General features: G+C 36.6%; 1 protein-coding gene across 5 annotated transcripts in view; it reads right to left on the minus strand.

Annotated features, from left to right (window-relative positions):
- Positions 1 to 671: 671 nt before the first annotated feature.
- KCNIP4 (potassium voltage-gated channel interacting protein 4) overlaps positions 672 to 13,216 on the minus strand; it is a 1,084,926-nt gene continuing 1,072,381 nt past the window's right edge. For all 5 annotated transcript variants that reach the window (XM_045550452.1, XM_045550456.1, XM_045550455.1 and 2 more), the window contains 4 exons: positions 6,372 to 6,479; positions 4,454 to 4,558; positions 3,758 to 3,820; positions 672 to 2,144 (listed from right to left, as the gene is read on the minus strand). In XM_045550452.1, the coding sequence (XP_045406408.1) occupies positions 2,097 to 2,144; positions 3,758 to 3,820; positions 4,454 to 4,558; positions 6,372 to 6,479 (324 nt within the window). In that variant the 3' untranslated portion in view covers positions 672 to 2,096. The remainder of the gene's footprint in view (positions 2,145 to 3,757; positions 3,821 to 4,453; positions 4,559 to 6,371; positions 6,480 to 13,216) is intronic.

The following is a 13,216-nucleotide window of genomic DNA, read 5'->3' on the forward strand; positions in this document are numbered from 1 at the left end:
GATATATTCAGAAATTAAAATCTTAAAACTTTTGTATGCATTCAGTGATTGTGTTTTGCTTGCTTATGTTTAACAATTTGGTTTTTTAAAAAAGCTTTTAAGACATAATTTACAGATGTAGTTTGGAATTTTGATGTAGAGGAAGCTAACTATAGATTACTCTGCAAAAGAGAGGAGTAGAGGAAGAGAAATAGAAAACAAGAGTAAGACCTTCTATCTTATGGACAAGAAGAGAGGCCTACAGACTTGAGTAGCCACACCAAATCCAAAGCAGACCAATATTTTGGAAAGGATGAAGGTGAGAAATCAGTCTTGTATGTGGGAACAGCAAGGTTGCATCCCAGAAGCATCAGAGAATGCCCTTTCCTTGCTCTATCTCCCAAACACTTGGAGTGACCTCTTTGCAGTTCTCATTTCAGATATATAGTCTCACAGCTGTTATGTGAAAGAATGCAGGTAATTTCTGAGGAGTCTTAATGCAGAAATGCTCATCCTCCTTCACAGAGCTTTTGTTCTTCCTGGGCCCTCTGGCACACCTTTTCCTACTTTATTTGGCACCACCGAAAGATATCTACGATCCCAAAAATGCCATAAGAAAAGGTAATGTTTTTAATCTAGTAATTGCAAAATTTGTTAGAATAAAAACCTATAACATAGACAGTAGAGTTATAAACATTTTATTTTGCTTTTATTTTTTCTTTTTGAAATACAAAATGTGCACATTGAGTTTACACAAACACACGATGGCAAATTTCAGTGTACATGTATTGTACTACTCTTAATTTCTACACTGGTGATAGCAGGGCAGCTTTCAACATCCTATCTCTACACCAGAATAGATACCTGATTTATTGTTGCAAAGACAGTTGCAAATTTCCTCCTACTGTAGCCTCTTGGTCTTTGTGATATTTCTACAAAACAGAGAAGGTGTGTATATTTTCAATAATGTGGCAACTGTATATAGATAGTCTTGCTTAAGATCATTAGAATCTGGATTGTTGGAGTTTTATGATGAGCTAAATCATAATGTAATCCAGATGAGTTGTTCAGCACTTATATTCATTTTGTACTACATCTTGATAGTAGCTCTCAATATAAGGGAATCCCTGGTGTTTTCAAAGTGAATTTTGCTTGCTGTTTGTTCCCAGTAGGCATTGGGGTAGCCAAGGTCTCTTTGTTCCTGAATGGCTTGAAATATAAACATGCTATGAGGAAGTCAGGGGAAAGAGATGGAATTGGCCTTTAATGCTGTTAAGGATTACTTCTTATCAAGCATTACTATGTACTGGGGACAGATACCCTGACCTTTTGCATACATTTGTAAACATCCTTTCTTTGTTTCATGCCTTCCTGAACTTCCACTTAATGATACGATAGAAAATAGCATGTAAGATTGAACAAATCCAAAATTATCTATATTATGTAGGCCTTTGTTGTAATATGTATTATGGAAAATTAAGAAATGCTTATTAAAATAACTTATTAGGCATATGCTGATATCTGTTAATAAACAAATTTGTTAAGTGGCATTAAAAATGCCAGATAAATTAATATCTTTAACAGATGGTGGCAAATCCATAGAAACTGGGACTATGTAGGTTTTTTTTAATTGTAGTAATCTTGTTTACTTAAAGTATATAAATGGAATTACAGCATACAAACATGAAAATTAATTTCTGGAAATTAAATGCAGATGTCAGTATTTTAGAAAATCATTTAAAATCCTAAGACTGAAAACATACAAATGAGTAGCAAAAAACACTAATATTTTAAAATCACTGATAGTGAAAGCCTCAATAATCCCATGGCTAAAGAATCAATAAAACTATATGCCAGATTCTATTACTTTTGAATATTCACAGAGTATGAAATGAGTTAGAACATTCCATGAACTCAGTGGCATTATGAAAAGGATGCAAATTTATTATAACTGGAAAAAAAATCTTGTAGGGATTGCTTTATATTAAAACAAAGCTTATTTGCATAATATGCTTCAGTGTAAAGCTGAGCAATCTATGCTAAAAGTGGTAGCTCCAATGTTAAGTGTGGTAGAATAGTTCACATTTGTCTGTTGGATTGAGGAACTATTTGACAAGTTAAATCACGTTTTCAAAGAGCTGCATGGAGCGCATTATGTTTTCATCCTGTAAGGGAGAAACAGAAGGATTACATTCAGCATATCTGCAGGGGGAAAGTACACTATTTTGCTCCTAAGTATTATTTCCTCCCACCAACCACCTATGCCAAAAGCTCAAATACTAAGTATTTGCAAGTGTAAACACCATTATCCATTTTCCAGATAGATTAGATTACTACTACAGAGGGCCCATTTTATGTTTTGTTGAGTCTACCAGGCATTAAACACTTTATTTAAATCCTAACTTGTTAATAGATGATATTTCTCAAATCTTAATGCCAAAAGGGAATCTAGAGAGGCACAGAGGTAAGTCAAAGTGAACAAATGAGAATTCTGGCATTCCAGGTAGATCACAAATCAAATCCTAGTAACTTTTTATACAGGTGCAAGGAAACAGAGTTTTCTTGTGAGCTAAGAGCCAACACTCCATGAGGATTGGAGGTTGGGGCTTGGGAGGCAGGGTGGTGGATAAGAGAACAGGTTTTCAGTAATCACACCTCATTTTTTGTCTGCTAGTTATGGCTAAATCTGTATGAATGCCAGAGAAAAGATTTGTTGGGAGAAATCATTGTCCAGTCGCTGTCTTCAGTTTAGCACATCCCTTAGCAAAGATCTAAGGGGACAGACTTTGGGCATTACTGGAGCACTGGTCAGTTGTATGTGAAGGGCAGCGAGCTGTTTATAGCAAGGGGTAAATGGTGGCTGAACCAATAGTGGCTTCCACTGCTAGAAACAAAGTAACATCACCATTAAGCAGGTTGATGTCACCAAGTTAATTCTCTCAAGACCACCACCTCGAAATCCAAGTGGAGAAACAAGCAGGCATCAGGAAGATTGAGGAGCAACAATTTAAAGAGAAGAGCTAAAGCACCAACAGACTTCTTTGTTTCCATGATTATTTTAAAAATTCTTAATTGTGGTTCTACCCACACATCAAGTTAAGTAATTCCAAGTAAGCTAACACTGGTTTCCCAGATGACAGGTAACTCCCCAGATTTCGCTTCTGAGAAAATTTTCCACAATTTATTTTTTGTGGCTGGAGACCTTTACTGAATTTAGCAAAAAAGCCATTTCTTATCCACATACACTAAAGCAATTTTATTTTTCTTAGAAATCAGATACAATCTTGGCCTGTGATACATACTTGGCTGTATGGGAATTCTAAATCTACAGAGATATGTTAGATAATATACATGTCATATGGTAAGCCTGGGAAAAAAGCAATTTAAATCTCCTATATACTAGGTCTGTCCGGAAAGTGTCGAGCCATGTAATATATTAAAAATGTCTGGATACTTTCCGGACAGATCTCGTATGTTTTATCTTCAGTGATGAATACTCTGTGAAGGATTTGGTAAACAAAAATACAATATGTGTGAAACTTTTATATATCCAGGACTTCATTGCTAGCCTACCTCAGAGCACGCTCTCAATTGCTTTGTTGAATGTATAAATTATTGTTTTCAGAGTGCTAGGCTCATCTCGCCTCTTGTAGAAGTGGTAAGCTTAGGCATGTGATCTTTATATATTACTTTCCTCAATTCATGGTGGCTAGCTGGCACTACACAGTCTAGCTGTTATGAAATCAAAAGGGATAGTTCTTTTACTTTCATTACTTACTTTTTGGCAACTTTCGATGAACTCATCTATAGTAACGACCCCATCTTTATTTTTGTCCATTTTCTGTTCAGGAAGAAAAGAACAAAACATGTTATACTGACTTACACCTTGATACCCTCACACCTGAACTGAATGAGCTGCAGTTGATGAAGACAAAGCTCAACTGCTCTTTTTATGTGAAGAAACTGCTTAATAGCAGAACCTAGTAATAGTTTCTTAGAGATAAGAATCATATGGCAAATCCTTTTAGGCTGTTCCTTGTTCAGTATAATGTGGTGAAGATCTAGAGTTTTTCTGCCACAGGTAAAATCCTGTCTTCCATTAATAGATACAACAGAGCTCAGGCAATTTGCTGACACTTTTAGAGCCTTGCTCTTCTCATCTATAAAATGGGGTTAATGGGGATTTATAGCCTCACAGCGTTCTTGTAAGAACTGAATGAAAACAAACAAAAAAACTTGTGAAACGTGAGAATTGGTTAGTGTCTTATCTAGAATACAGTGAATGTTCAGTCAGTGTAGTTAGCAGTATTAAATTCAAAACCAAAATTATTAGATTACTAGGATGGTAAATATTCTATTTTTATCCCTTAAGTAAAAACTCTTTTCTTTTGCATTCTTTTGAATCATCATGGCACTCTTCAAACATCAGAAAATTTGCTCGTAATGACTCCTTGACTTCTATTTTCATTCTTACCTGGAAAAATGTTTCGACATGTTGTCTAGGAGCATCTTCTTTGAGGACAGGATATGTGCATTTACCCATCATGTCATATATTGCTTTCATTATATCAAGCATTTCCTGAAAAGTAAAAGGCACCCACATGAGGCTGCACAATGTATGAGGAAAATAATCTAAGAAGCTTTGACAGGTTTTTCCTACTTAATTTATTTTTTTTTTATTTTCCTTTGATGCTTCATTAGAAGACTTTTGGTTGCCTCAAAGGAAAAGGCAACAAACCACTTTCTGCCTTAAGAGCACCAGAATCAGAATGTAAGAATCAATTCTGATCTTGGTTTGAAAATGAAGCAAATTTCCATAAAGCTAACATGGTGAGGAAAGAAATACTCTGGTTTATTCCTTGTGTTTCCATAGACTTTACATAGACAATCTTTGTTTTATTGAGTTACATATCCTGTATGTTGATTACTAATTTCCATTTATTGAGAATGAAATATACCACACACCATATATTGAGAATAAAATAAACTCCACTTAGAATTACTGAAACTAAGTCTCAAAGCTCATTAGGATTTTCTTTGTGTTGTTTTTCCTGCTATGGCTTTAACTGAAGAAGTCATGCATGAAGACTAGTCAAAATATTTTGACCCTGGGAAACACCTTGAACATTTATTAATTTTTTTTAATAAAACAAAATCTAGTTTTTGCCTTGTCATTTTCATTCTTATGAGAGTAAAAATAATATATATTAATAATTGCTTAGATATTCAGATTTATTTCACATTTGTTTCACATAAAAAGTCTCTGGGTTAGGTTGATAAAGAATCTAATATATATTTAATTTTAGAGTATTCAATTCTGTTATAAATGATAAGGTAGTTTGTAGTTTGTAAAGCAGGTGAGACCTTTTAAGATGTTTTGAGTATAAATAAGTAGCAAGAAGTTTGTTAGATGTAGAATTTATGAGATAGAAAGAAATCAAAGGACCAAGAGTATTTAATATTCCTGAGGCACCTGGGTAACAAATATTCATGGTATACAAAATACACAGGAATTACTAACTGGTCACCATATGCTCCACATGCATGGCACCCAATGATAACACCCATTCTCGGCCCATGTGTCCTCTGTTTAAGAAACACAAATACAACCCATGACTACTTATGCACCAGGCACACCTGTCCCTGTGTCTTTCCCATAGAGCAAGTTCATGTTGCTGGCCATTGGCACCTTTTGTCTGTGGGGCCCCTTGCTCAAAACTCAACTCCAGAGAAGGTCAGTGAGGCAGAGAGAAAGACAGGACATGAGGATATTGAACATGCCCAGGATTCAGGGAGTGTGATCTTTCAACCCCACTTGCACTCTAGTGTAGGTGTGGTTAATTTACCCCATCCCTTTTCCTTTGCTTCTCACTGTGTTTTTAATTGGTTTGATAAACTATGGGTATGAGTGTCTTAATTTGGTATGTGAGCCTTTCTTCTCGGACAGCGTGCCTCATAGTGTATTTAGAGATCCCACCATTCCCCATTAGGTCATTCCACAATCCATATGATTATAAAAATTGCATTTTCTTATGGATTACATGATATTGTTGGGGGGGAGAAGGTTTCAGGCCAAATATTCGAACATGGTTTGGATACATTTTCTTTCCATCTGATTCTAATCACAGTCTTTATTCCATTCACAGTATTTATTGAGATGCCAGTAGGAAACAGGGGTGTAATCCTTATGTGTTATATATTTGCTTTGGAGATTCACCATAAACTATCCATTCCAAATTTTTCATTATAATATATCTCTCATCCACCACCACATAAAATATTTTAGATGTCCTGACAAAACTATTTTCAAATTAATTGCAATTGTTTAATATTTTAAAGTCAAGAAATGAAAATGGTCTCAATGATAGCTGTGTTGGTGAGGCATTTCTTACCTCTTTAGTGATGTAGCCATCTTTATTTATGTCATACAAATTAAATGCCCAGTTGAGTTTTTCTTGTACTGTCCCCCGGAGCAAAATGGAAAGACCCTTGATGAAATCCTAAAACAAAATAAAAATAAGAACACAGTTTGACATGACCTTTCTAAAAAACCAAAACACAAATTCTAATAAAATTCTCTCTCAAATGATGGAAGCAAGGGTTATAACCCTCCAGATTTTCAACCATTTATTTTGCAAAATGATTGTGTCCTTGATTGTCTGTTTCTTAGAGTTCTGTGTAGGCATAAACCACTTGTTAGCCTTAACATTCTCACCTTCTAATTGCAAACTGCGAATTAAATCGACCATGGTACTGGGAATTGTATCAGAATGGACACCTAAACAGTAACACGCTTGAGTATAAGTACTATTGGTGTTCCACTACAAGTGCACATGATTTACTGAAAAGAATCTAATAACACTGTATTTTTAAAAATACAAGCATACACATAACACACTTCCAAAAAAAAGATTTGCTAACAAGAAATGCAGCTGTCCATAAGAGGTAGACCAATTGTAGTCTTTAATACAAAATCCAGCTATAATTTACATGAGGGCAATGGTTAAGAGCATGAAGCTGGAAACCAGACTGCCTGGATTCAAATTCCAGCTACATCACAGAATAGCTTTGTGTCCTTAGGGAAATTAACATCCGTTTGCCTCAATTTTCATATCTGTAAAATACATGCATAGTATCAATAGTATCTACTTAAAGATTTTATGACGGTTAAGTTAGGCTGCTTAAAACGGTTCCTGGACAGGGCATCGGATCTGTAAGTGTTAAAATGGAGCCCTCAGCTTATATTCTGTTTAAGGTGGTTTGCATTGCAGACCAGCCACATTAACTTGATCATATTCATATGTATCTGTTGTTACATAGAGCACGGTTAACAATACAGCTGAATTCAGAGTCCATGATCCAATTTTAGGTAGGAATGAAAGCAGAAGGAAAACTCAAAAGTGATCTTCTGGGTGAATTTGCATTTTCTCCTTTCCCACATTCCCTCATTTTATAGCTGTTTTTTTCTGTCCCAATTTCTTAAAACGTGTGTGTATGTGTGTGTGTCTGTGTGTGTGTGCATGTTTAAATAGATAACATTTATACAGTTCAAAGTTTAAAAACAATGCAAGATGTCTGGAAAAAAATCTTCCTCCCCTTCTTGGACTTGTTCCTTTCACCATAGATAATTGGCATTAGTAGCTTTTATTTACTTCCAATTAATTTTTGTGCATATGTAAGTATAAGATCTGTTTATGTGTATATATATATTCCCTTCCCCTTTACACAAATGATAGTCTAACACACTGTTCTGTACTTAATTTTTTTTCACTTAACTATACATCAGGGAAACAATTCCACTCTTTTTCACCATTGTATTGTATGTATAAGTATACTATAGTTTATTTAACCATACAGTTCTTTCACATTTCTTCTCATATTTATTTCTAGGTATGTTAATTTTTCTATTGCTGTTGTAAATATTTCCTTCTATGATATATTCTGTATTAGTTTTGTTTGTATATGAAAGCCATTTATTTCTGGATAATAATTTTTTCCTGCCAATTTACTGTTACTATAGTATAAGTTTTCTCCTGGGTTTTTCATGTATGCAATCATATTAGCTGCCATGGGGTTAATTTTAACTCTTTTTTTCAATTTTTATGTTTACTTTCTTTTTTCTAATTGTGTGGTCTAATACTTGTAGACTAGAACAATGATACATAATGAAAATGATAAGAGATATCCTTATTTTGTTCCTGAGCTTAATGAAAATATTTCTATTATTTCTCTTTTAAGCATGATCCTGACTTTTATCATGCTAAAGAAGTGTACAACTATTCCACTTAAACAAATTTATAAAGAATGGCGATTGACCTTTTTTGCAGAAATGAGAAAAGCAATTGTCAAATTCACATTGCAAGGGGCCCTGAATTGCCAAAACAATATTAAGAAAGAAAAACAAAGTTAGAGATTTACACTTCCCAATTTCAAAACTTAGTACAAATTTATAGTAATCCAAACAGTATGGTACCAGTATGAAGATAGAAATATAGACTAGTGGAAGAGAATTGAGAGTTCAGACATAAACCCAGCATCTGTGGCCAACTGATCTTCAACAGTGGTGCCAAGACCATTCGATAGAGAAGGAATAGTCTCTACAACATGTGGCACTGCAGCCACTGGACAGCGATACTTGCTCTACATCTTGTCTTCATTCAGGGTAGACTGTTAAGTGAGAGAAAAAGAGGATTCAAGAGAAGGCCACAATTCCAATATTTAATAGATAGATAGAAGAGAGAAGCTGGCAAAACATCTTGAAAAGAATTTGCTAAAGAAGGAAGCGGGGGCTGGGCGTAGTGGCTCCTGTCCGTAATCCTAGCACTCTGGGAGGCAGAGGCAGGAGGATCACTTGGGGTCAGGAATTCAAGACCAGCCTGAGCAAGAGTGAGACCCCATCTCTACTAAAAATAGAAAAAATTAGCCGGGCATGGTAGTGTGCACCTGTAGTCCCAGCTACTTGGGAGGTTGAGGAAGGAGGATCTCTTGACCCAGGAGTTTGAGGTTGCTGTGAGCTAGGCTGATGCCATGGCACTCTAGTCTGGGCAACAGAGCAAGACTCTGTCTCAAATAATAAAAAAAAAAAAAATGTAAGAGGAGTGAAGAGAAGAGAGCATTTCACTAGGAAAAGATTGTTCATCTTGATACAAACTGCTGCTGAGGACTGAAAAGTGTGTTGGACCAGAAACATTGAGGTCACCAGTAAGTAACAGGAACAGTTTCAGTGGAATAGAAGAAGTGAACAGTGATTTTTAATGATGAGCACTTTGAATACTGAAGGGAAGAATCTAAAAAAGAATAAGGAGCAAGAAATGGACCAAGACTCCTGAAAAGGTAGGAAGGATCCAGAATGCAGGTAGATGGTCCAACCTGTGAAGGGAGAAGATACATTTCCTCAATTCGTACAGGAGAAAGAGAGAGGATATGGTGCAGATGCCAGTAAGCTGATTTACATGTGGGAAGATGAGTGAGTTTGCATCAGATAGCTTTTGTGAGTGGCAGCTACTTGGGAGTGAAGAGCCTGGCAGAAAAGGTTAGAATTGGAGGTTTGAGGAGAGAGAAGGAGGAAACTCTCTATATATTTGTAATATGTAATATGCTGAAATTAAGAGCTAATGACACCCTTTGGAGTTGTGCAGTTTACATCTTGCACAACTATAAAATTGCACAACTTAAAAATATTTGGCTTTTTAAGAGTGTGTAAAATAGTCATTGCAGAGCACAAACCCTTGTTAGAGGAAGATTAGAGGCTGAACAATTTGGAAAGACTAGATTAGGCTGGTGGTTATCAATGTAAACCTTATCTTTTTCTTCAATTCACAAAGTAGTAGTTATATTCCATTAATTGAAAGGGGAGCTGGATACAACATCTTTGAAAACATGCTTGGAATATTAGCTCTCAAAATTTAACATGCAACACAATCAACTGGAGGGCTTGCTAATACACACGTTGCTGAGCCTCACCCCCAGAGTTCTGATTCATTAGGGTGGGGGGTTTGGGGTGGTGGTGAGAATTCTTATGTCAACAAGTTCCAAGGAGATGCCTATGTTGCTTCCAGAGATCACACTTTGAAAGCCTCTGGCCTACCGGAATCATTGGCATTGGCCTCACCACCAAACAAAACAGACCAGTCACAAGGAAAGATTTCAAAATAGCACTTTTAAGTCAGGTGTGGACTTTTGTCTTTTTCCTCTCTGGTGGGCTCGAAAATTCCATTTGATGATCCATGCTGTTCTGCAAAAGCTCACTCCACGTCTGACTCTAGTGATGGAGCCATGATCTAGGCAAAGCCAAGAAACACATTTTATCCCTTTGGCCAAGACAGCTGGGTCTGTGGCTGGCATGTGGCCAAACCTAGTCCAATTCTAGGATTGATTCTCTGGACTCTCAAACTCCTGCTAGAAATGCTGGGACACAGGTGATCTCCCTTGGGTGCTCGACAGGAGCTGCTGGCCTCTTCTTGCAACCATAAAGGGTCCCGCCCTTAGGCTGTAGCCAGCCCTATCTCTGGACTTTTTGTTCCTGTGAGCCAATGAAGTTATCGTATTGTTTTTGTCACTTAGTGTATGATTTTCTGACATTCATGAATTAAAGTATATCGATTCACATGCTGACGCCTAATTCATACCTTCCCCTTAAATATTATTACATATATCCTGAAACAACTTACATTAAAAGATAGCTATGGACTTTGATCAGCTCTATCTTGTGGGATGATATCAGTAAACAATAATTTCAAAACAGGAATGACTATTTTGTGCAAAAGAGAAATGGGAAACTCAATGTGGCTTAAATGGTTTTTGCTCCACACTTTCTTGAGTGGTAATTGAAATCTCTCAAGCAGAAAGTGGCAATCTTAAAATAACAACAACGATGACAACAACTCTCAAAGAGTACTTTGTACAATTACCTTGTGCATAGAGGTTACCTTTGTCCTCTAATGCACAAAAATGGTAAGGGGTGGAGGTCTGTATTGAATTTTGGTTTCCATTCTCTTATTATCAAGGCAAAAGAAAGAAAAAAGGCATGGAGATTTGACCTGTACTTGTTCAGTCTGCATTCATCTACTAAACCTTTACTGAGTGCCTCAGTGCTGGTCATTATGCCAGGGCATCACCTGCCAATCAAAGACCATGACGGCTTAGAAAGATGCATTTGCAGGTAGTTGCATTACTGGGTAATGAGATGATGAATGTCATTATTAATTGGCTTTGTTAGAAAAATCCCCCAAATAATAACTACTATAGTTAACATCTAATAAATATTGAGTACATGTTTGGTGCCAGGCACAGAGCCAAGTCCTTTACTGACATTATGACTTTTCCATTCTTACGTTATCCTATAAAGTAGCTTTGGTTGCTGACATTTTACAGGTGTGAACACTAAGGCACAGAGGGTTTAAATACTTATCTCAGGGTCTCACAGCCACTTGGTGGCAAAATGGAAATTAGATCCATCATATCTAGATCCCAGGCCCCTTCTGTCTTATTCATTCTGCCCTTCAAGTTTAAACAAATTAAGTGGAAAATTTCCATTTTTCTTTATTGTAGAATTAGATGGTTTCTCTCCTATCCCAGTATGCTACTGCTACTCAAAATGTGTTCATTCCCTAACCATCCCTGTTTTCTAGAGACTTTCCAGGGTAGCTAATCAATTTAGAAAAATAACTGGAATAGCTTAGTTTGAAATTTGATTTTGATTCAACCTTTATTAATTTAGCCATTAGTTTGCTTTTCAAAGAAAAGGCATTTTGCTAACATGCATATCATATATAATCATTATAAATAATTTTCCAAATTACAATCAACGTTCATTGCAATTACCAGTATTTTACATAAATATTATAAAAGCAACAGTATGCATGGTACCATATCATTAACACCAGATTAAATTTACATATAAAATTGGATATAATATGTGCCCTAGGAAATCAGTGGTCTATTTATGATAAATAGGTAATTTCGAGTAGTGAAATCACTAGCAGTTTTTGCCTTACTCATCCTCTGCAAGCTAGCTATAAGTTTGGAAACTTTGACTTCTATGTTAGAGGAAAATTAAGACTGTGCTGGCATTAATCTTGTTAGTAAGTACAACATTATCATGAGTGATCTAAGCTGACATCTGCGGAAGAAATGTTACAGGATACTGGTACCTAGAGCATCCTCACACCCTCCCCTCTCCCTATATTCTTCCACACTCAGGGTAATCCTGCCCTGTCTGGACTTCTTAGTTCACACCAGCTCCTCAGCCACTGTCAGCTTCTATTCTTCTCTTCCCAGCGATATTTCTTGGTTAAGTTATGTGAGATGACCTTTTGGGGTTCTTGGCCCAGAATATTTGTTAGTGGGACCCAGTCTGGATGAGGACAGGGGAGAGTGTGTGACGGGAGGCGCCGGCTGACTGATGTCGCAGAAGCCTGCCCCTTTCTCTCTTCATCTGACTCCGCAAAGCCCTTGAACCCGCACAGCTGCACATGCCCATGTTAAATTTCACCCTCTTAAAGCCTCCTCTGCCTCACTGCGTACTGCTTCCCATCCCATCCCATCATCCCAAGCCTTTCTTCTCCTGAGCTGCTCCTACTCGTCCTTCAGATTAGTCCATCCATTCTGTTGGGCAGGCTTCCCTGCTAATGCCCGTCCTGCCACTGGTACATTATTTTTTTAGTTTTATTTTTTAAATTTCAGTATATTACAGGGGTGCAAATGCTTTGGTCACATCAATTGCCTTTGCACCACCTGAGTCAAAGCTACACACTTGCCCATCCCCCGGTACCATTTTCTTGTTGGTCTCCATCCATCCTCTGCTTTCCTAAGTCACGGGCCTCAGTGAGATTTCTGCCCATGTGTAAGATGCATCCTCTTCCACTCCCCAAAAATGTATCTCCCAAATTACGTCATTTCCATATACACACATATATATGTATTAATTAAACCGAGGAACTGGAATTACAAGGTAAGATAATGTTTAATTCTACTCCTCAGAGACCAAACACAGCCATTCAGAATATAAGTAAGAAGGTGAGTTATACATTTTTTGCATAGTTTCCTAACAAAAATTAAAGGCTCCAGTCTTTACAGCTGATCAGACTTAGTGTTTGGTCTATTCTCCTAACATTTAGAATCAAATATATTACTATCTGTGACCTGCTATGTATCACATAAATCATATGAATGACATCATTGTATTTATGTATGTGTGTGTATATACATATATACATATAAACTATGTGACTATCTA

This window comes from Lemur catta, chromosome 4, assembly GCF_020740605.2.
Source record: "Lemur catta isolate mLemCat1 chromosome 4, mLemCat1.pri, whole genome shotgun sequence".
Classification (NCBI taxonomy): Eukaryota; Metazoa; Chordata; class Mammalia; order Primates; family Lemuridae; genus Lemur; species Lemur catta.